Source organism: Pristiophorus japonicus, chromosome 32 (genome assembly GCF_044704955.1).
Source record: "Pristiophorus japonicus isolate sPriJap1 chromosome 32, sPriJap1.hap1, whole genome shotgun sequence".
NCBI lineage: Eukaryota > Metazoa > Chordata > Chondrichthyes > Pristiophoridae > Pristiophorus > Pristiophorus japonicus.
The window spans coordinates 11,436,063-11,460,066 of NC_092008.1; the positions used below are offsets into that span (position 1 = coordinate 11,436,063).

At 45.9% G+C, this 24,004-nt stretch overlaps 1 protein-coding gene across 5 annotated transcripts in view; it reads left to right on the top strand.

Annotated features, from left to right (window-relative positions):
- Positions 1 to 19,531, top strand: part of LOC139240497 (tubulin alpha chain-like) — a 42,058-nt gene extending 22,527 nt beyond the window's left edge. For 4 of the 5 annotated variants that reach the window (XM_070869035.1, XM_070869036.1, XM_070869037.1 and 1 more), the window contains 4 exons: positions 16,553 to 16,775; positions 16,909 to 17,057; positions 17,881 to 18,561; positions 19,087 to 19,531. In XM_070869035.1, the coding sequence (XP_070725136.1) occupies positions 16,655 to 16,775; positions 16,909 to 17,057; positions 17,881 to 18,561; positions 19,087 to 19,386 (1,251 nt within the window). In that variant the 5' untranslated portion in view covers positions 16,553 to 16,654 and the 3' untranslated portion in view covers positions 19,387 to 19,531. Of the gene's footprint in view, positions 1 to 16,091; positions 16,114 to 16,552; positions 16,776 to 16,908; positions 17,058 to 17,880; positions 18,562 to 19,086 lie in introns of those variants that run through there. The other variant, XM_070869034.1, reaches the window with a different exon arrangement.
- Positions 19,532 to 24,004: the final 4,473 nt, after the last annotated feature.

Sequence of the window (24,004 nt, forward strand, 5' to 3'; positions counted from 1 at the left end):
AAAATCTCAGAACATTTTGTTTTCAGCACCTATTTAGTACGTTACTTTTTTTTGTCTTTTCCATAACTAGAGAGAAGTCTGGCACGTAGGCTGTGGACTGCTTTTCGTTGTCTCAATTGTTCCAGCCTCAAGGTCGTGTTATTTAATATAATATTTTTTTTGAATCCTTTTGAATCCATCTCAGTTGTTTTGCTGTGCCTTCTCTGAATGTTTTCTTTCAACAAGTTTTTCTTTTTCTTTTAACAAACCTATCCTTTGTGCATTTCCTGGCTCCGTAACTTATCATCCGAATATACGTAATTCAATAAGGTTCACACTCTTAAACTTCCCACATACAGGACAACACTACGAAGGGTTAAAACAAACTTTCATTCTATTTGAGATAAAACAAACCACAACTTCCCGGCTTTTTTTTTTACAGTAAAAATCACAGAAGCATTTCTCATTTAAACAGACGTTCACAAGAGTCTCTTTTCTTACGTATTAATTTTTGGATCCATGATTGATCATCTATCCCTATCTAGCTCTAACTATAACCTATCTTTCCAAGTCGCCGCTTGGTTTGCGTCATCGCGCAATTTCCCTATCTCTATCCCTATTCTAAGTTTGAAAGGTATTCACCAGATTGTCCTGGATCTCGTTCAGACACTACCTGAGAACCAGCGAGTGGCTAAACTTTCCTCAGACTTTTGAAACCGGGGGAAACTGGAGCAGTATTGAAATCATACTCACTCCAGTGGCCACTTTCCCCTCGTCTCGTCCAAGGCTAGTCTGGCTCTTAATTCGCAAGTTTTTGGCAGTCGTCCGTTGAGATTCCACTTCTGACACCAAATGTAAATGTAGATTCTTTTCTCTCAATCTGGTTCAGTAAAATTACTGAGTCGAATACCTCTTGTGCTTTGAACAAAGCAGTCTTTATTTTACCGGCCGGCAAGACCTATCAGACAGAAGATATACCCTCTGGATAGAGCGTACACACTCCCTACGGATAGGTGAAGTTACATCGTAAAGCGACAACAGTTATACATTCTCGGCAAAAGATAACAAGATAGGGCTAGAGTGACATCCTAGTTCAACCTATCTCTTTTGGTCCCTCTTTCCCTTTGTCCACTCATAAGCCGACCTAAGTATGGTCTGATTTTAAACAAAGACTTTCTGTTAATGTTTCAGGTTAATAACATGATTTAATAAGACCTTGAGGTTTTTCTGCAAGCTGTGGGTTTTGTTTCAATATGTGTTAGTGTTGTAACATTTTGCAGTCTCGAGTCAGAGATGTCATGGCTATTCCTCCATGAATTCTTTGTTAGCTTATACTGTCCCTATACAATTCCCACGTTCTCAACTTCAATGTCTCTATACATTTTAAACATTCACATTAGGACAGGTAGAGACGTTGGTTAAGAAGGCATACGGATAATTGCCTTTATTAGCCTAGGCATGGAATATAAGAGCAGGGAGGTTATGCTTGAAATGAATAAAACACTAGTTAGGCCACAGCTAGAGTACTGCGTGCAGTTCTGGTCACCACATTACAGGGAAAATGTGGTTACAGGCGAGAGGGTACAGAGCAGATTCACCAGGATGTTGCTTGAACTGGAGAATTTTTGCTACGAGGAAAGATTGGATAGTCTGAGGTTGTTTCCTTTGAAACATAGGAGTCAGAGGGGAGACCTGATTGAGGTGTATAAAATTATGAGGGGCCTAGATAAAGTGGATAGAACCTACTCTGCTTAGCAGAGGGGTCAATAATCAGAGGGGTCAATAATCAATAGATTAAAAGTAATTCATAGGAGGTTTTGAGGGGATTTGAGGAGAATGTTTTTCACCCAGAGGGTGGTGGAGGCCTGAAATGGCGATAGAGGCAGAAGCCCTCAAAGTATTTAAAAGGTACTTGGATATGTACTTGAAGTACAGTAACCGACAGGGCTGCGTACCGAGAGCTGGAAAGTGAGATTAGGCTGGATAGCTCTTTGTCAGCCGGCACAGATACGATGGGCCAAATGGCCTCCTTCCTTGCTGTAAATTTCTATGATTCCATTCTTCACAGCTTACTGTCCCACCTAGCTTTGTATTGACAGCAAATTTGGATACATTACACTCGGTCCCTTCATCTAGGTCATAACATAGATTGTAAATAGCTGAGGCTCCAGCACTGGTTCTTGCGGCACTCGACTAGTTACAGCCTGCCAACCAGAAAAACACCCAATTATCCATAATCTCTGATTTCTGCCCGTTAACCAATACTCTATCCATGCTATTATATTACCCCCTATCCCATGAGCCCTTATCTTGTGTAATAACCTTTTAAGTGCACTGTATCCAATGCCTTTTGGAAATCCAAATATACTACATCCACTGGTTTCATTTATCTTCCATTTAGTTACATCCTCAAAAAATTGTAAGATATTTGTCAAACACGATTTCCCTTGCATAAAACCATGTTGACTCTGCCTAACCAAGTTATGATTATCTAATTGCCCTGACACCACTTCCTTAACAATGGATTCCAACATTTTTCCTGATGTCAGGCTAACTGGCCTGTAGTTCCATGTTTTCTCTCCCTCCTTTCTTGAATAGCGGTGTTACATTTGCTACCTTCCGATCCATTAGGACCGTTCTAGAATCTAGGGAATATTGGGAGATCAAAACCAATGCATCCACTATCTCTGCAGCCATCTCTTTTAGAACCCCAGGATATAGGCCATCAGGTCCGGGGGATTTGTCTGTTTTAGTCCCATTAAGTTTCTCTAGTACATTTTCTCTACTTATATTAATTACATTAAGTTCCTCAACCTCATTAGACACTTTGTTTCTCCCATCATTTTGTTATGTTTTTGTGTCTTCTACTGTGAAGACAGATACAAAATATTTGTTTAACGTTACTGCCATTTCCTAGTTCCCCATAATAATTTCTCCTGTCTCAGCTGCTAAGGGACAATTGTTTATTTTTGCTACTCTCTTCCTTTTTACATACTTGTAGAAGCTCTTACAATCTATTTCTATATTTAGTGCTAATTTTCTCTCCTATTCTTTTTTCCCTTTTATCAATTTTTTGTCATTGTTTGCTGGCTTTCTGAAACACTCCCAATCCTCAGGCTTACTACTATGCTTTGCAGCATTATATGCTTCCTTTTTTCAAGCTAATGCTATCCTTATCTTCTTTAGTTAAACACGGATGGATCACATTTCCCGTGGAGTTTTTGTTTCTAAATGGAATGTATTTTTGTTGAGAATTATGAAATATTTATTTAAATGATAGCCACTGCTTATTTACTGCCATACCGTTCAGTGTATTTTCTGATATACCTTAGCCAACGTGCCCCACAGACCTGTGTAGGTAGTTTCGAATTTAGGTAAGTCATGCTCAAATTTAACGTGAAATTCTTTAATATTATGATCACTCTGCCCCAAAGGTTCCCTTACTATGAGATTGCTAATTAACCCTGCATCATTACATAATACAAGATCTAAAATAGCCTGTTACCCATCTTTCTGATCCATATCTATTATTCCCGCATCAATCACACCCTCATTAATCAGATCCCCATCACTTAGGGACCCATCTATCAGATCCGCTTCTGTCAGACCCAGAACTATCAGATCCCCGTCCATCAGACCCACATATATCACAGCTGCATCTGTTATATCCCCATCCATCAAACTCACATCTGTCAGATCCCATATATGAGATTTCCATCTGTCATACACGCATAGTTAGACATCATCTATCAAAACCCCATCAAACTCTCATCAATCAGGTCTCTACCTATCATACCTACAAGAATCAGACCCCATCTCTCATATCCCCATTTATCATTTCACCATCTAAAAGATCCCCATCTATTCGATGCCCATCTATTTGATCTATCCATCAGACACATATCAAACAGAGCCACCTCTGTTAGCTCCTACCTATCAGACCTAAATCTCTCATAATTACATAGGTCAGACCCTCAGCTTTCCCTTACCCAACTATCAGAACCTCACCTAGCAGAACTATATCTATCAATTCCGATCAGTTAGATCTTCATCTAACAAACCCACATCTACTACACCTCATGTTTCAAAACACCATCTATCATGAGAATTTCGTCTCTCAGGGAGTTGCAAATCTGTGGAATTCGCGGCCTCAGAGAGCTGTGGAAGCCGGGACATTGAATAAATTTAAGACAGAGATAGACAGTTTCTTAACCGATAAGGGGTTAAGCGGTTATAGGGAGTGGGCAGGGAAGTGGAACTGAGTCCATGATTGGATCAGCCATGATCATATTAAATGGTGGAGCAGGCTCGAGGGGCCGTATGGACTACTCCTGCTCCTATTTCTTAGGTTCTTATATTAGACTCCAAGCAATCTGACTCCAGCCATCAGACACACATCTGCCAGAGCCGCCTCTGTTACATCTTACCTATCAGAACCATGTCTCCCTGACCTAACGATGCCAGAGCCTCTTCTGGCCGAGCCATATCTATCATATTCCATCCATCACACCCCTATCTGTCAGCCGCCCATTTATCAGACACAATCCATTAGTTCCATATCTACCAGACCCCCATCAATCAGACCCCCATCAATCGGACTCCCATCAATCGGACTCCCATCAATCGGACTCCCATCAATCGGACTCCCATCAATCGGACTCCCATCAATCGGACTCCCATCAATCGGACTCCCATCAATCGGACTCCCATCAATCGGACTCCCATCAATCGGACCCCCATCAATCGGACTCCCATCAATCGGACCCCCATCAATCGGACCCCCATCAATCGGACCCCCATCAATCGGACCCCCATCAATCGGACCCCCATCAATCGGACCCCCATCAATCGGACCCCCATCAATCGGACCCCCATCAATCGGACCCCCATCAATCGGACCCCCATCAATCAGCCCCCCATCAATCAGCCCCCCATCAATCAGCCCCCCATCAATCGGACCCCCATCAATCGGACCCCCATCAATCGGACCCCCATCAATCGGACCCCCATCAATCGGACCCCCATCAATCGGACCCCCATCAATCAGCCCCCCATCAATCAGCCCCCCATCAATCAGCCCCCCATCAATCAGACCCCCATCAATCAGACCCCCATCAATCAGACCCCCATCAATCAGACCCCCATCAATCAGACTCCCATCAATCAGATTCCCATCAATCGGACCCCCATCAATCGGACCCCCATCAATCGGAGCCCCATCAATCAGACTCCCATCAATCGGACCCCCATCAATCGGACCCCCATCAATCGGACCCCCATCAATCGGACCCCCATCAATCGGACTCCCATCAATCGGACTCCCATCAATCGGACTCCCATCAATCGGACCCCCATCAATCGGACCCCCATCAATCAGACCCCCATCAATCAGACCCCAATCTATAAGGGATCTTTCAGATCCCCATTTAACATACCCGAATCTATCAGAACTCATCCATCAGAACCCCAACCCTCAGACGATCATCAAAGTACATCCAACTATCATAAACGTGTCTGTCAGAGCCGGATCCATTAGATCCCCATTCATCAGACCCACATCTGTCAGATGCACATCTTTTAGCCCCCATCTGTTTGATCCACATCTATCGAACATACATCATTCAGACCCCCGTCAATAAGACTCCAGTTTATCAGATCACCATATAACCTAGCCACATCTGCCAGATCGCACTCCTCAAATTCGAATTCAACATACCCACACTTTCAGACCCCATATATCAGAACCCCATCCATCAGACCCACAACTATTTTCAACTAACTATTAGATCCAAGTCTGTTAGATCATAGCTGTTAGATCACCATCTATCGTACACACATCTGTCAGACCCACATCTATCAGGGAACCAATTCTCAGATCCACATCTTTAGCAGGCCATGTATCCAAAAGCCACCTGTCAGGCGCCCACCTGTCTGACTTACATATTACATTCACATCAATCCGACCCCAATCTACCAAATTCCATGTATCAGGCACCTCTCTATCAGACCGGCATCAATCCATTACACTCCCATCTATTTGTTGCACAACTGTCAAACCCATGTCTATCGGATCCACATGTATCAGATGCCATCTGTCAGAGGCCCATCAGTCAAACTCCCACCTATCAGTCAACAACAACAACAACTTGCAGTTATATAGTGCCTTTAACTGAGTGAAACATCCCAAGGCATTTCACAGGAGTAGTATGAGATTTACAAAATTGACAACGAGCTGCATAAGTAGAAATTAGAGCATGTGACCAAAAGCTAGATCAAAGACGTATGTTTTAAGGAGCTTCTTGAAGGAGGAAAGAGAGGTAGAGAGGTGGAGAGGTGGAGAGGTTTAGGGAGGGAGTTTTAGAGCTTGGGGCCCAGGCAACAGAAGGCACGGGCACCAATGGTGGAGCGATTATAATCAGGGATGCTCAAGGGTGCAGAATTAGAGGAGTGCAGACATCTCGGGGAGTTGTGGGGCTGGAGGAGGTTACAGAGATAGGGAGAGGTGTAGGGGCTGGAGGGGGTTACAGAGATAGGGAGAGGTGTAGGGGCTGGAGGGGGTTACAGAGATAGGGAGAGGTGTAGGGGCTGGAGGGGGTTACAGAGATAGGGAGGGGCGAGGCCATGGAGGGACATGAAAATAAGCATGATCATTTTGAAATGGATCTGTTGCTTAACCCGGAGCCAATGTAGGTCAGCGAGCACAGGGGGTGATGGGTGAGTGGGACTCGGTGTGAGTTAGGACACGGGGGCAGTGAGCACAGGGGGTGATGGGTGAGTGGGACTCGGTGCGAGTTAGGACACGGGACAGTGAGCACAGGGGGTGATGGGTGAGTGGGACTCGGTGCGAGTTAGGACACGGGTCAGTGAGCACAGGGGGTGATGGGTGAGTGGGACTCGGTGTGAGTTAGGACACGGGGGCAGCGAGCACAGGGGGTGATGGGTGAGTGGGACTCGGTGTGAGTTAGGACATGGGGCAGTGAGCACAGGGGGTGATGGGTGAGTGGGACTCGGTGTGAGTTAGGACACGGGGACAGCGAGCACAGTGGGTGATGGGTGAGCGGAACTCGGTGCAAGTTAGGACACGGGGACAGCGAGCACAGTGGGCGATGGGTGAGCGGAACTCGGTGCGAGTTAGGACACGGGGGCAGACGAGTTTTGGATCACCTCAAGTTTACGTCGGGTAGAGTGTGGGAGGCCAGCCAGGAGTGCATTTGAACAGTCAAGTCTGGAGGTAATAAAGGCACGGATGAGGGCTTCAGCAGCAGGTGAGCTGAGGCAGGGGAGGAGATGGGCGATGTTACAGAGGCGGTAATAGGTGGTCTTAGTCATGCTGTGGATATGTGGTCAAAAGCTCATTTCAGGGTCAAATATAAAACCACGTTTGCAATGTATCAGGTCTCTATAAACCTGTCCCACGTCTGTCAGAACCCATCTATCTGATCCATACCCATCGGACCCCATCTTGCAGACCTATGTATGTCAGTCCCTCATCTTTTCGTTACGCTTCTATCAGACACATATCTCACAGGCCTACATATGTTAGACTCTCATTTGTCCGCCCACCATCTATCAGATTCCCATCAATCAGATCCCCTCAATCAGATCCCTATCTGTCAGACGCCCATTTATCAAACACAATCCATTAGCTACACATCTATTAGACCCCCCTCATTCAGACCTCCGTCAATAAGACCCCCATCTATCAAACCCCCGTCTGTCATATGCACATCTGTCACAACACATCTATCAGATCCCTAGTTAACGAACCCACTGCTTTCAAAATGCATATATCAGAACCCCATCCATCAGACTTTTATCAAAGTACAACCAATTATCAGACCCATATCTGCCAGAACCCATTTATTAGATACCCATCTATTGTATCCACATCTGTCATCTTCCCGTCCATCTGACCCACATCTGTCAGACGCAAATCTTTCAGTCCCCATTAGTTAGATGCACTTCTATCAGACCGGCATCACTCAGACCCCATAAGAAGACTGCTATTTATCAAACCCCATCTATCATATCCCAATCTGTCAGATCACATTGATCAGATCCGCATTCAATATACCCACATCTTCCAGACTCCATATATCGGAACCCCATCCATCAGACCCGCATCTATATTTAACCAACTATTAGACCGATGACTGATCAGTCTCATCTGTTGGATCACCATCTATCGTACCTATATCTGTCACACCCCATGTATCAGATCCCCATCCATCAGACCCTCATTTGACAGACATCCAAAAAATAGACCCACTATCTAAAAGAACCGTATTTGTCACACTCATATCTTTGAGAACTCACCTGTTGGATCCATATTGGTCAGACTCACAAATGTCAGAGCCCCTTTATCAGACCCCCATCTATCACACCGATATCTGTGAGATGCCATCCATCAGAATACTATCCTTCAGATCCTCATCTATCAGATACACATCTATCCTACCCACATCTGTCAGACCCCATCTATCAGAAGCCCATCTACCAGACCCTTATCTAACAGACACCCACCAATCATACCCACATCTTTTCGAGGCCATCGATCAGATACCCATTGTCAGGCTCAGACCAGCCTGACTATCAGTCCCACATCAATCCGATTCCACATCGACCAAATGTATCAGACACCCATCGATCATACCTGCATCAATTATCCCTGATCCATCAGACCCCCATCTATTTTTTGAACATCTGTCATACCCACCTCTGTCAGACCAGGATCTATGGGATCCACATGTGTCAGCATCCATCTGTCAGAGGCCCATCAGTCCCTATCAGGCCACCATTTGTTACGTGCCTATGTATTTGTCCCACATCTTTCAGATCCCATCTATCTGATCCAGATCGATCATATCCACATCAATCAAATCCCCATCAATCAGAGCCTCTTTCAATCAGAGCTGCATCAATCAGACCCCATCAATCAGAACCTCATCAATCAAATCCCCATCAATCAGAATCTCATCAATCAGACCTCACCTATCAGCATCCATCTTTCAGACCTACATGTGTCAGACCCTTAACTTTCCGTTACCCATCTATCTGACCCACTTCGATAGACCCAGGTTTAATGATGGGGTTCTGATAGATGCTATCTAATAGATGTGTGCATAATAGATGGGCATTGTAAAATCTCATCTGTATGATCTTCATCTATCGGTCCCACATCTGGCAGATTCTATCTATCAGAACATCATCCATCAGACCCTGATCTGTCAGACCCCATTGATCAGATGGCCATCTATCATACACACATCTGTTAGACACCAAATATCACCTCACCATCTAAAACATCCTCATCTATTAGACCCCCATCTATCTGACTCCATGCATCAGACACACATCTTTCAGACACGCATCTCCCTCACCTATATATGTCAGACCCTCATTTCTCAAAACCCCACCTGTCTCATCCCCATCTATCCAAATGCCATCAATCAGACCTGTGTCTACCAGGCCCCATCGATCAGAACCACATCTTTCAGAGCCCATCTACCTGTTATGGGAACGGTAGCATAGTGGTAATGTTACGCGACCAGAAATACAGAGGTCTGGACTAATGTTCATGAGGCATAAGTTGTAATCCCAGCATGGGTGCTGCGGAATTTAAATTCAGTTAATGCAATAAATCTGGAACAAAAAGCTTGTATCAGTAATGCTGACAACGAAACTGCCAGATTGTCTCAAAACCCTTGTGCTTAATTCTTAAATGCCCTCCGAAATGGCCCAGCAAGCCATTAAGTTGTAACAAACCGCTACAAAGAAGTATATGAAGAATAAGACCGGATGGACCACTTGGCATTGACCTAGGCACCTGATGCTACAAAGGTACATCCAGCCCAGTGGGCACAGCACAACGGATCCCCCTGAGGTCCCTACCGTCACAGAAGCCAGCCTTCAGCCACTTTTATTCACTCCAGGTGATATCAAGAAATGGCTGAGCGCACTGGACACAGCAAAGGTTATGGGCCCCGGCAACATTCCGGCTGTTGTGCTGAAGACTGGTGCTCCAGAACTAGCCGCACCTCTAGCCAAGCTGTTCCAGTAAAGTTACAACACTGGCATCTATCCGACAATGTGGAAAACTGCCCAGGTATGTCCTGTCCACAAAAAGCAGAACAAATTCATCCGGCCAATTACTGCCCCATCAGTCTACTCCCAATCATCAGCAAAGTGATGGAAGGTGTTGTCGACAGTGCTATCAAGCGGCACTTGCTCACCGATGCTCAGTTTAGGTTCCGCCAGGACCACTTGACTCCACATCTCATCACAGCCTTAGTCCAAACATGGACAAAAGAGCTGAATACCAGAGGTGAGGTGAGAGTGACTGCCCTCGACATCAAGGCAGCATTTTACCAAGTGTGGCACCAAGGAGCCCCAGTAAAACTGGTCAATGGGAATCAGGGGGAAAACTCTCCAATGGCTGGAGTCATAGCTAGCACAAAGGAAGATGTGGTTGTTGGAGGCCAATAATCACAGTCCCAGGACATCGCTGCAGGAGTTCCTCAGGGCAGTATCCTAGGCCCAACCATCTTCAGCTGCTCCATCAATGACCTTCCCTCCATCATAAGGTCAGAAGTGGGGATGTTTGCTGATGATTGCACAGTGTTCAGTTCCATTCACAACACCACAGATAATGGAATAATCCATGTTCGCAAGCAACAAGACCTGGATGACATTCAGGCTTGGGCTGATAAGTGGCAAGTAACATTCGTGACACAACAAGTGACAGGCAATGACTATCTCCAACAATCGAGAGTCTAACCACCATCCCTTGAGAATCAACGGCATTACCATCGCTGAATCTCCCACTATCAACATCCTGAGGATCACCATTGACCAGAAACTTACTGGGTCAGCCACATAAATACTGTGGCCACAAGAGGGGTCAGAGGCTGGGTATTCTGTGGCGAGAGTCTCACCTCCTGACTCCCCAAAGCCTTTCCACCATCTACAAGGCACAAGTCAGGAGTGTGATGGAACACTCTCCACTTGCCTGGATGAGTGCAGCTCCAGCAACACTCAAGAAGCTCGACACCATCCAGGACAAAGCAGCCCGCTTGATTGGCACTCTACCCACCACCTTCAACATTCACTCCCTCCACCACCGGCACACCATAGCTGCAGTGTGTACCATCTACAAGAGGCAATGCAACTCACCAAGGCTTCTTCAGCATCACCTCCCAAACAGGTGACCTCCACCGCCTAGAAGGACAAGGGCAGCAGGTGCATGGGAACACCATTACCTCCACGTTCCCCTCCAGGTCGCACACTATCTTGACTTGGAAATACATCGCCATTCCTTTATTGTCACTGAATCAAAATCCTAAAACAACATCCCTAACACCTTCACCACATGGACTGCAGCAGTTCAAGAAGGCAGCTCACCACCACATTCTCAAGGGGCAAATAGGGATGGGCAATAAATTCTGGCCTTGCCAGCACCGCCTACATCCCATGAATGAATAAACCCCCCCCCCCCTTCATTTTCCAGACACCTATAAAGTAGATGACATCTTTCCGATCCCATCTTTCTAACAGAAACGCACCTGTCAGATGTACATCTTTGAGAGCCCATTTGTTGAATCCATATTTGCCAGACCCACATCTGCCAGACACCATCTATCAGAATACCATCCATCAGACCATATCTATCAAATGCCAATCTATCAGACCCTCGTCTATTAGATCGCCATTTATTTTACCCACATCTTTCAGATGCTATCCATGACTCACCCATCTATCAGACGCTATCCGTCTGATTCTATCTAATAGACACAAATGTATTCGACCCCTATCCTTCAAACATCATCTCTGCCTTAGGCGATGTCTGCTAGGTGGAAGTCGGATAGATGTGGGTCTAATAGATAGAATCAGAAAGGTGGGGGTTTGAGATTTGGGGTTTTCATTGCTGGCATCAGAAAGGTGATGTGGGTATGATAGATGGTGGTCTGATGCATGAGGGTTTGATCCATGGAGATCTGATAGATGGAGTTCTGATCAGTGTGGTATGACAGATGTAAGAACATAAGAAATAAGAGCAGGAGTATGCCATTTGGCCCCTCGAGCCTGCTCTGTTATTTAATAGGATCATGGCTGATCCGATCATGGACTCAGCTCCAATGCCCCGCCCGCTCCCCATAAGCCTTTACTCCCTTATCGCTCAAAAATCTGTCTATCTCCACCTTAAATATATTCAATGACCCAGCCTCCACAGCTCTCTGGGGCAGATAATTCCATAGATGTACAACCCTCTGACAGAAAAAATTCCTCCTCATCTCAGTTTTAAATGGGCGGTCCATTATTCTAAGACTAAGTCCCCGGGTTTTGGTTTCCCCTATGAGTAGAAATATCCTTTCTGCATCTACCTTGTGGAGCCCCCTCATTATTTTATGTTTCAATAAGATCACCTCTCATTCTTCTGAACTCCAATGAGTATAGGCCCAACCTACCCAACCTATCTTCATAAGTCAAACCCCTCATCTCTGGAATCAACCTAGTGAACCTTCTCTGAACAGCCTCCAATGCAAGTATATCCTTCCTTAAATACGGAGACCAAAACTGTACGCAGTATTCCAGGTGTGGCCTCAACAATACCCTGTACAGTTGTAGCGGAGTTCCTACTTTTATACTCCATCCCCCTTGCAATAAAGGTCAACATTCCATTTACCTTCCTGATTACTTGCTGTACCTGCATACTAACCTTGTGTGTTTCATGTACAAGGACCCCCAGGTCCCTCTGTACTGCAGCACTTTGCAATTTTTCTCCATTTGAATTAAAATTTGCTTTCCTATTATTTCTGCCAAAGTGGATCTGCAACAATATGTCCTAGCGGCAACAAGGGGGCGAGCCAGAATAGATTTGGTAATGCGCTAGATTTAATTAGCATGAGCCTAATTTGCATGAACATTGATGCAATTGCGATCATCACGTGATTGAGTGCAATGCAGCGTTTGAAAGGGAGAAATGCGAAGCAGCTACTTAGATTCTAGATTTAAGTAAGTCCGACTTCAATGGGACGAGGCAGAGACTGCCTGCAGTAAACTGGGAAAATCTGTCAAAGGATAAAATAACAGGAGATCAGTGGGAGACTTTTTAAAAAAGTATTTAAGGTGATAATAGGTTTATACACCTGAGGGACAAGAGCTATACTTGCCAACAAAAAGCCCAGGGGCGATCAAGGAGGTGAGGGACAGCATCAAACTAAAAGAAAAAGCAGACAAAAATGAAACAAGTAGCACAGATCCTGGCGAATGGGAAAGATACAAAGAAAAGCAAAGGATCACAAAACAGATAGTAAGGGCTTCAAAAAGAAACTTGCAAGCGATATCAAGATCAACATGACTAATTTTTACAATAGGAAAAAGAGGGTAGCCAGGATCAATGTTGGCCCCTTAAAAACATTAACATTGTCAATGATAAGGAAATGGTAGATACGTTGAACAATTATTTTGCGTCAGTATTTAGAGACGAAGAAGAGGATCGCACGCCAGAAATCCCAACATACATAATATGGAATAAGAGACAGGGACTCAATAAAACTAATGTAAGTAAGATAACAGTAATGAAGAAAATAATGGTACTGAAGAGTGACCAGGTGCTTACCATCCCAGGATTTACACGAAGTAGGTGAGCATACCGCAGATGCCCGAACTATAACCTTACATAGAACATAAGAACATAAGAAATAGGAGCAGGAGTAGGCCAGACGGCCCCTCGAGCCTGCTCCGCCATTCAGTATGATCATGGCTGAACTGATCATGGACTCAGGTCCACTTCCCTGCCCACTCCACATAATTCCTTATCTCCTTATCAGTTAAGAAATTGTCTATCTCTGTCTTAAGCTTCAATGACTCAGCTTCCACAGCTCTCTGAGGCAGCGAATTCCACAGATTTACAACCCTCTGAGCGAAGAAATTCCTCCTCATCTTAGTTTTAAATGGGCGGCCCCTTATTCTAAGATTATGCCCTCTAGTTCTAGTCTCCCCTTCCAAAGTTCTCTCGATTCAGGAATCGTTCCTTTATATTGGAAAATTGCACATGTCACTCTCCTATTTAAGATTGGCGAGGGAGAGAAACCAAGGAATTATAGCCCAGTTAGCCTAACATCTGTGGTTGGGAAATTGCTAAAGTCTACAATTAAGGATACGGTGACTGAAGACATCGAACATATTGAGTTGATCAGAGAGAGCCAGCGTAGATTTGTGAAATGTAAGTCATGCATGACAAACCTGATGGAATTTTTTGAAGTGGTGACTCAAGTAATGGACAGGGAAATGTATATTGATGTCTTTATATGGACTTTCAGAAGGTATTTGATAAAGTCCCACATGAGACTGTTATCTAAGCTAGAAGCCCACAGAATTGTGAGCACATTATTGATGGTTAGGAAACTGGCTGAATGGCAGGAGACAGGCAGTAGGGGTAATGGTTAGGTACTCAAATAGACAGGATGTGACTAGTGGTGTCCCACAGGGATCTGTGTCAGGGCCTCAACTATCTATTCACAGTAGTTATTGATGACTTGCATGATCCAAATTTGCCGATGACGCAAAGATAGGCAGTATTGTAGACGATATACATGAAAGCATAAAATTATGCAGGGATATAGATAGATTAAGTGAATGGGCAGAACTGTGGCAAATGGATTTCAATGTAAACAAATGTGAGATGATCCACTTTGGACCTAAAATGGACAGAAGGTACTTTCTGAATGGTGAAAAGTTAAACATGGTGGATGTGGAATGAGACTTGGGGGTTCAGGTATATAGATCATTAAAATGTCAAAACAGGTACAGAAAATAATCAAAAAAGCTAATAGAATGCTGGCCTTTATATCTAGCAGATTAGAATACAAGGGGGTAGAAGTTATGCCGCAGCTGTACAAAGCCCTGGTTAGACAACACCTGGAGCACTGTGAGCAGTTCTGGGCACGACACCTTAGGGAGGATATATTGGTCTTGGAGAGATTGTGGCATTGATTTACCAGAATGATACCCATACGTCAAGGGTTAAGTTAAAAGGAGAGCTTACACAAATTATGGTTGTATTCCTTATTTAGAAGTTAAGTTATGATTTGATCGACGTTTTCAAACATTAAGGGGAACGGATAGGGTAGATAGAGAGAACTTCTTTTCGCTGGTTGGGGATTCTAGGACTAGGCGGGCACAGTCTAAAAATGAAAGACAGAAGTTTCAGGAGTGTATTTAGGAAACACTTTTAAACACAAAGGATGGTAGAAGTTTGGAACACTCTTCAGCAAATGGCAATTGGTGCTAGATAAATTGTTAATTTTAAATCGGAGATTGATAGCTTTTTGTTAACCAAAGGTGTTAAGGGATATGGGCCAACGCCAGGTAGAGGAAGTTAGGTCGCAGATCAGCATCCTCTCATTCAATGGTGGGCCAGGCTCGAGGGGCTGAATGGCCTAATCCTGTTTCTATGCATTTATGACCCTATGTTCCTATGATGCATGGTGATCTGAGAGAACGGGAGCTGAGAGTTCAGGTTTGATAGAAGTGGATTTGACAGATGGGATCTCAGAGATAATGCTGCGATAGATGGCTGTCCCACAGATGATCGAATAGATGTTGGTCTAATACATAGAGTCAGATAGGCGGGAATGATAGTTGGGGTCTGATGGTTGATTCTGATGATCGGGTTTCATTAACAGGGGTCTGAATGATGGGGTCTTATCGATGGGGCCTTGAGATGGGGGTCTAATTGATAATGTTAGTTTAATTTCCAACTAAATGTTGTTTAATTTACAGTTTAATTCTTGTTCCCCTTTAACAAGGGGTCGCTTGACACCTTTGAATTGAGGATGATACAATTATCGTGAGCTAACCAACTTAAGACAGACAAAGACAGTCTCACTTGTTGCCCATGGCTCCCATAACCAATTGTTGCGGACACTTGGTCCCGCCCCTTTGCACAAAGCAACCAATCCGCGCTGAGCAGCGTCGTGACTTACTTGTTCATTTTGCTCCGAGCAACCGGAGCCCTTTGTGCTCAGGAACCAATCAGAGCCGGATTTGCCTCAATGGGATGCGGTATAAATAGCGCGGGCGGCCACATACGCACCACATGCTCAGGAGCCGCGAGATTAGAAGGACATTATGGTAAAGGCGCGACGTGGAGCGCAGGGAGCGGCGGGGTTCCACCGAGATAGAGAGCCCGACAGGGAGAGCATATCTACAGGGAGAGTGGGGGAGCTACGGGGGGGGGATCCACTGGGAGAGAGGAGCGATCCACCGAGAGACGGGAGATCCACAGGGAGTGTACAGCAATCACAGTAGAGGGGGCGGTGCTTACAGGATCCAATCACCCACAGCAATGGGAGATTCACACAGCACTGGGGATCCAGAGATCGGGAATTTCCCAAAGCCTGGGAGTAAGGGTCCACATGGAATGCAGGATCAATAGGGAATGGAGAGGACCCAGAGGTTACTGTAACACAATGCGATGCTGCCCACACAGCCCTCTCCTTCCAATCCCACTGACTGTATAAAGCATTACCCTCCTACCTGTGTGAGTAATCATGTGATCTTCCCTCTTTAGCGTGAGTGTATTTCAATCCACATTGGCCAGGCGGGTGTGCAGATCGGCAACGCTTGCTGGGAGCTGTATTGCCTGGAGCATGGGATCCAGCCGGACGGGCAGATGCCCAGTGACAAGACCATCGGAGGTGGCGACGATTCCTTCAACACCTTCTTCAGTGAGACGGGGGCGGGCAAGCACGTTCCCCGAGCCGTGTTTATAGATCTGGAGCCCACTGTGATAGGTAAGGGGAGTGATTGTTGGTGGGTTGGTCAGTCAGTGCTCTCTCTAATCGCACTGCACCGTGGCCTGGATGTATCAAAGTTACTGCAATGTCCTGTATTCCTGTCCTTAAGTCTCGGTTCTCTGCCCCCCAGATGAGGTTCGCACCGGCACTTACCGACAGCTCTTTCACCCCGAGCAGCTCATCACCGGCAAGGAGGATGCGGCCAATAACTACGCACGGGGCCACTGCTCGGTCGGCAAGGAGATTGTGGATCTGGTCTTGGATCGTGTCCGGAAGGTGGTAGGTTCTGTCGCTTTGGTGTGCCGGAAATTCCTGTCTCCCATTGCCCTGTGAAATAATTCGGGGTGATTCCAATATCCTGCGCTTCAGGGAAAGGAGGCGGGCCCGCAGTAGTCACAGCTCGGATTGGGCCCTGTTGGGCATCTATCTTCTCCCCACTGCCCCACTACCCTGGCCCAGCCCCTCCCACTGCCTGGTTTCACATTCTCCCACTATCATCTCTACATGTATAAACACGAGTCTTGCACCGGGCCGAGTGTCCCAAGCGCGCCAATCCTGCTCATTCTCTCCAGTATCACTTATTGAAGTCACTCCAACATTTGCATTGATAAAAGAGGACCAACGACATCCCAGAAAGCACCCACAGGGAATTGTATTTTGGCAGGTTCCAGATTGGCCGCCCTAACTTCAGCAGAAGTTGGGAGGAAACTCCGTTTGAGGTGGTGCGGGCTGGATTTCCGACCTCACTGGATTTGCGGATTTCCCGCAGCTTGATACAAAGCCGCCTGGTGAAGTTCAGATCGATTCTGTAACTGGTGCGACATTCCGGTCCACTGGATTAACACTCAAGCCGTGAACACCTCGGACACAACTCATCTCCCTGCACCCGCTGTCCCTTCCACCCTGGTCCCCTGCTGCCTCCACAGCACCTCCCATTGCCTCACCGCTCAGGCTCTCACTGTCCCATCTCGCAAGCTCCCACGAACTGTTCCATCTCACCAGGGACTGGCTGTCCATTTGCTCCTGTCCAGCTTTAACTGGCCCTTGACTATAGATTGCATTTCCTGATCCATTTAATGTTCTTCACTTTCTTTGCTCACAGGCTGACCAGTGCACAGGACTACAGGGTTTCCTCATCTTCCACAGTTTCGGGGGTGGGACCGGCTCGGGCTTTACTTCGCTCCTGATGGAGAGACTCTCCGTCGACTACGGCAAGAAATCCAAACTGGAGTTTTCCGTTTACCCAGCGCCGCAGATTTCCACCGCGGTGGTCGAGCCCTACAACTCCGTGCTGGTCACCCACTGCACCCTCGAGCACTCTGACTGCGCCTTCATGGTGGACAACGAGGCCATTTACGACGTGTGTCGGCGTAACCTTGACATCGAGCGTCCCACCTACACCAACCTCAACCGTCTCATGGCACAGTTAGTGTCGTCCATCACAGCGTCACTACGGTTCGACGGTGCCCTGAATGTGGATCTGACTGAGTTCCAAACCAACCTGGTCCCCTATCCCCGCATCCACTTCCCGCTGGCGACCTATGCGCCCCTTATTTCGGCCGAGAAGGCTTACCACGAGCAACTATCCACGGCAGAGATCACCAACGCATGCTTTGAGCCAGCCAACCAGATGGTGAAGTGCGACCCCCGCCAGGGCAAGTACATGGCGTGCTGCATGCTGTACCGAGGGGACGTGGTGCCGAAGGATGTCAACGCCTCCATTGCCACCATCAAGAGCAAGCGCTCGATCCAGTTTGTTGATTGGTGCCCGACTGGGTTCAAGGTAAGTGTGGCTTCTGTGTCCAATCCATGGGGCCCTGAGGAAACGTGCACTGTGACAACCTGATCTCCCACGTGAACAATACGGCTGTTCAGACCGGGTCAAAAGATGTCCATCCATTCAGGAACAGTCCCTCCCCATTCCTGGCCCAAAGAGGAGCACCCGCTGAGGCTTGAGGTGGAATTCTCAGCTTCAATCCTGGAATGAAGTCCTGAATGTCCCAGGAGAGGTCCTGCCTTGAAACAAGGAAAAGGCTTCCTGAAAACCAAGGCCTCAAGCGAGACAGTAAATGCCAAAACAGAATTAGCTCCTGATTGCAACCTCATGGCACAGTGACCTTCCATTAGAAACTGAACTTTCAGAACTCGGGGAAATGCCCAGTGAATAGCCAGTGCTGGTGTCTTCTACAGTGAAAGACACAAACTTTCAACAATATACCTTTCTGATAATTAAGTGCCTGCCAACAGATGTGATTCTGACGTTTCTTTTTGTGCAACTGAAATCTAACGTATTCTCTTGCCCCCACAGGTTGGCCTCAACTACCAGCCCCCGACGGTGGTGCCAGGGGGCGATCTGGCAAAGGTGCAGCGCGCTGTTTGTATGCTGAGCAACACCACCGCCATTTCCTTGGCTTGGACCCGCCTCAACCTCAAATTCGACAAGATGTACGCCAAGCGGGCCTTTGTCCACTGGTACGTGGGAGAGGGGCTGGAGGAAGGGGAGTTCCAGGACGCACGGGAGGACTTGGCGTCACTCGAGAAGGATTACGAAGAGGTGGGGGTCGATTCTGCCGATCTTGACAAGAGGGCGGAGGAGGAGGAAGAATAAGCTTTATTAATTAAAAAGTGAAAAGCGTTTTTATTAAATTTCACATTTATGTTACAAAACGACTTACTAATTAAGAATGTAAAAAAGTAGTTTAACATTGATGTTACTAATTATGATCAAGAAAATAAATGTATTTGATAAATCATTTTGGTGATGTGTTGGTTTATCAGCCAAGAATGCACAAGAGGTTGGGAAACTCGATGAGAAAGGCGTCAGATTTAATGGTTCCTCTAATCATAGCGGATTGGAAAACTGCAAATGTAACGGCACTATTTAAAAAAAAAAAGAGGCAGACAGAAAGCAGGAAACTACAGACCAGTTAGCCTAACATCTGTGGTTGGGAAAATACTGGAGTCCATTATTAAGGAAGCAGTAGCAGGACATATGGAAAAGCATAATTCAATCAAACAGAGTCAGCATGATTTTATGAAAGGGAAATTATGTTTGACAAATTTGCTGGAGTTCTTTGAGGATGGAGCAAGCAGGGTGGTATAAGGGGAAACCTGTGGATGTGGTGTATTTGGATTTCCAGAAGACATTCGATAATGTGCCACATAAAAGATTACTGCACAAGATACAAGTTCACGGAGTTGATCATGGATATTATCATGGATAGAGAATTGGCTAACTAGCAGAAAACAGAGAGTCAGGATAAATGGGTCATTATCGTTTGTCAAACAGTGACTGGTGGGGTGCCGCAGGGATTGGTGCTGGTGCGACAACTATTTATAATCTATATTAATGACGTGGATGAAGGGACCGAGTCCAATGTAGCCAAGTTTGCTGATGATACAAAGATGGATGAGAAAGCAAATTGTGAAGAGGACACAAATAACCTTCAAAGGGATATAGACAGGCTAAGTGAGTGGGCAAAATGTGGTAGATGGAGTATAATGTGGGAAAATGTGAGGTTAACCACTTTGGCAGAAAAAATGGAAAAGCAAATTATAATTTAAATAGAGAAAAATTGCTAGGTGATGCAATACAAAGTGACCTGGGGGTCATTGTGCATGAAACACACAAAGTACAGCAAGTGGTCAGGAAGGCAAATGGAATGTTGGCCTTTATTGCAAGTGAGATGGAGTATAAAAGCAGAGTAGTCTTGCTACAGCTGTACAGAGTATTGGTGAGGCCACATCTATGCTATGTAGAGTTTTGGTCTCAATATTTAAGGAAGGAAATCTATACTTGCATTGGGGGCTGTTCAGAGAAGGTTTACTAGGTTGATTCCGGAGATGAGGGGTTTGACTTATGAAGATAGGTTGAGTAGGTTAGGCTTATACTCATTGGCGTTCAGAAGAATGAGAGGTGATCTTATCAAAACATACAAGATAAGGACGGGGCTTGACAAGGTGGATGCAGAGAGGATGTTTTCACACATAAGGGAAACTAAAACTAGGGGACAGTCTTAGAATAAGAGGCCACCCATTTAAAACTGAGATGAGGAGGAATTTCTTCTCTGGGTTAGAAACCCGTGGAATTTTCTTCCCCCAGAGAGCTATTGAGGCTGGGTCATTGAAGGTGGAGATAGACAGATTTTTGAGCGATAAGGGTTATGGGGAGCAGACGGGGAAATGGAGTTGAGTCCATGATCAGATCAGGTATGATCTTATTGAATGACAGAGCAGGCTCAAGGTGTCAAATGGCCGACTCCTGCTCCTATTTCTTATGTTTCTTATTTTCTTATGTAACAAAACTAATTACAAAGGTATTTGAACTATAGTCAGTCTAGAGAGACATAAAATAAGGCAGATCATTGGAGTTAAGATACCCATCTGATAGATTAAAGTGAGATAGTCTGGGCATCATCTAACACTAGAGAGCCAGTTTGAAATGGGCCCTTGGTACCAGACCGGGCACTGCTTGTTCGGAGTATAAGGGATAAGGCTAATTCTAGTGAAGTAAAATAATGTAGAACATGAACAAAGTAGAGTTGATTGAAAATTACTGGAGGCAGGGGTGGCCAAGATACGACCTCGGGTCTGAGTGATAGCGGTACTTTGACCCCTAGAACCAATTAAAAAGGGTGATTTTGTTAAAGACCATATATTGACACTGGCCAAGCGAACCTTTGGTAAGAAATTGGTTAAAACAGCGATAATCAAAGAATACCTTCACACAGAAACTGCTGGAGTAGCAATGGACAGATTGAAGATAACATCGACTGTGTCCGTAAGTTGCCAAAGGCATAGGACTGCGATCTTTCATTCAGTTAACACCTTTTGTTAAGTATACTACTGCTGTAAGCTGAATAAACCTTGATCCATTGCACAAAACATACTGACTGCTACCTACAGGTGTCTTGTCCAAGAACCCTTAAAAGTTCTACATTATCCACATGGATTCTGGTTCTGTCTTGCTAAACCTGCGTCACTTTTTTTTCTACCATCATTATGTTATCCCTAATAAGTACAGGTACTCCACCTCCCACTTTCCCTTCTCTATCTTTTATAAATATCACGTGGCGTGAATCGGATTAGCTGAAGACTGGCTTCTGTGACGGTGGGGACCTCAGGAGGAGGCCGATATAGATCGTGCACTCGGCACTTCTGGCTCAAGATGGTTGCAAACGCTTCAGCCGTGCATTTTCACTCTTGTGCTGGGCTCCGCCATCATTGCAGATGGGGATATTCATGGAGCCTCCTCCTCCTATTAGTTGTTTAATGGTCCACCACCATTCACGTCTGGATGTGGCAGGGCTGAAGAGCTTTGGTCTGATCCGTTGGTTGTGGGATCGCTGAGCTCTGTCTATACCATGCTGCTTCCGCTGTTTAGCATGCAGGTAGTCCTGTGTTGTAGCTCCCCCAGGTTGGCATCTCATGATTAGGTACACGTGGTGCTGCTCCTGGCATGCTCTTGTACACACTTCATTGAATCAGGGTTGGTCCCCTGGCTTAATGGTAATGGTAGAGTGAGGGATAGGCCGGGCCATGTGATTACAGATGGTGGTAGAATACAATTCTGCTGCTACTGATGGCTCACAGCGCCTCATGGATGCCTGGTTTTGAGCTGCTAGATCTGTTCTGAGTCTATCCCATTTAGCCCAATGGTAGTGCCACACAACACGCTGGAGGGTGTCCTCAGTGTGAAGACGGGACTTCGTCTCCACAATGAATGTGCGGTGGTCACTGCTACTAATGCTCTCATGGATAGATGCATCTGCTACAGGTAGATTGCTGAGGATGAGGTCAAGTAGGTTTTTCCCTCATGTTGGTTCTCTCACCATCTGCCGCAGGCCCAGTCTGGCAGCTATGTCCTTCAGGACTCAGCCAGTTCGGTCAGTGGTGGTACTACCGAGCCACTCCTGGTGATGGATATTGAAGTACCCACCCAAAGTACATTCTGTGCCCTTGCTAACCTCAGTGATTCTTCCAAGTGGTGTTCAACATGGATGAGTACTGATTCATCAACTGAGGGAGGGCGGTAGGTGGTAATCAGCAGGAGATTTCCTTGCCCCTGCTGGACCTGAAGAGATGAGACATCACGGGGTATGGAGTCAATGTTGAGGACTCCCAAGGCCATTCCCTCCCATCTATACACCACTGTCCTGCCGCCTCTGGTGGGTCTGTCCTGCCGGTGGGACAGGACATACCCAGGGATGGTGATGGAGGAGTCTGTGACATTGTCCTAAAGGTATGATTCTGTGACTTTGAATTTGTTAGGTTGTTGCTTGATTAGGGTGTGGGGCTGCTCTGCAAATTTTGAAAGGAGTCCCCAAATGTTAGTAAGGAGGACTTTGCAGGAGTCTGATAGATGGCATCTGATAAATAAGGGGTTGATAGCGGGGAATCTGGTATATGGGAAGGTGATAGATGGGGGTCTGATTGATGCAGGTCTGATAGATGTGGATCTGATAGTTGGGTTCTGACAGACGCGAGACCGATAATAGGGACCTGACACACGGCGGACTGAGAGATGGGGCTGAAACATGGGGATCCAACAACTTGGGTATGTAAGGTGTGGGCCTTACAGATCTGGATCTGATTGATGTGGGTCTGAATTATGGGGGCTTGACAGCTGACGGTCTGATGGATGGGGACCTGATAGATTGTAGGAGACAGATGTGGCAATCGAATAATAGAATCATATCAATTTACAGCACATCTGTAAAAGGAACTATCCAGCCTAATCCCACTTTCCAGCTCTAGGTCCATAGCCCTGTCGGTTATGCCACTTCAGGTGCAGATCCAAGTACTTTTTAAATGTGGTGAGGGTTTCTGCCTCTACCACCCTTTCAGGCAGTGAGTTCCAGACCACAAGCACCCTCTGGGTGAAAAAGGACTCCTCAATTCCCCTCTAATCCTTCCACCAATTACTTTAAATCTCTGCCCATTGGTTATTGACCTCTCTGCTCGGGGAAATAGGTCTTTCCTATCTATTCTCTCTAGGCCCCTCATAATTTTATACACCTCAATTAAGTTTCCCCTCAGCCTCCTCTCTCCAAAGAAAACAGAGGTATGATAGATGTGCATCTGATAGATGGCATCTGTGCACTGTGGGTCCGACCTGATAGATTGTGTCAGACAGATGTGGATATGGTAGATACAGGTCTGATAGATGGGGATCTGATTGGTGAGCTGCTTAGATGGAGATCCGATAGATGGGGTTCTGTTCAATG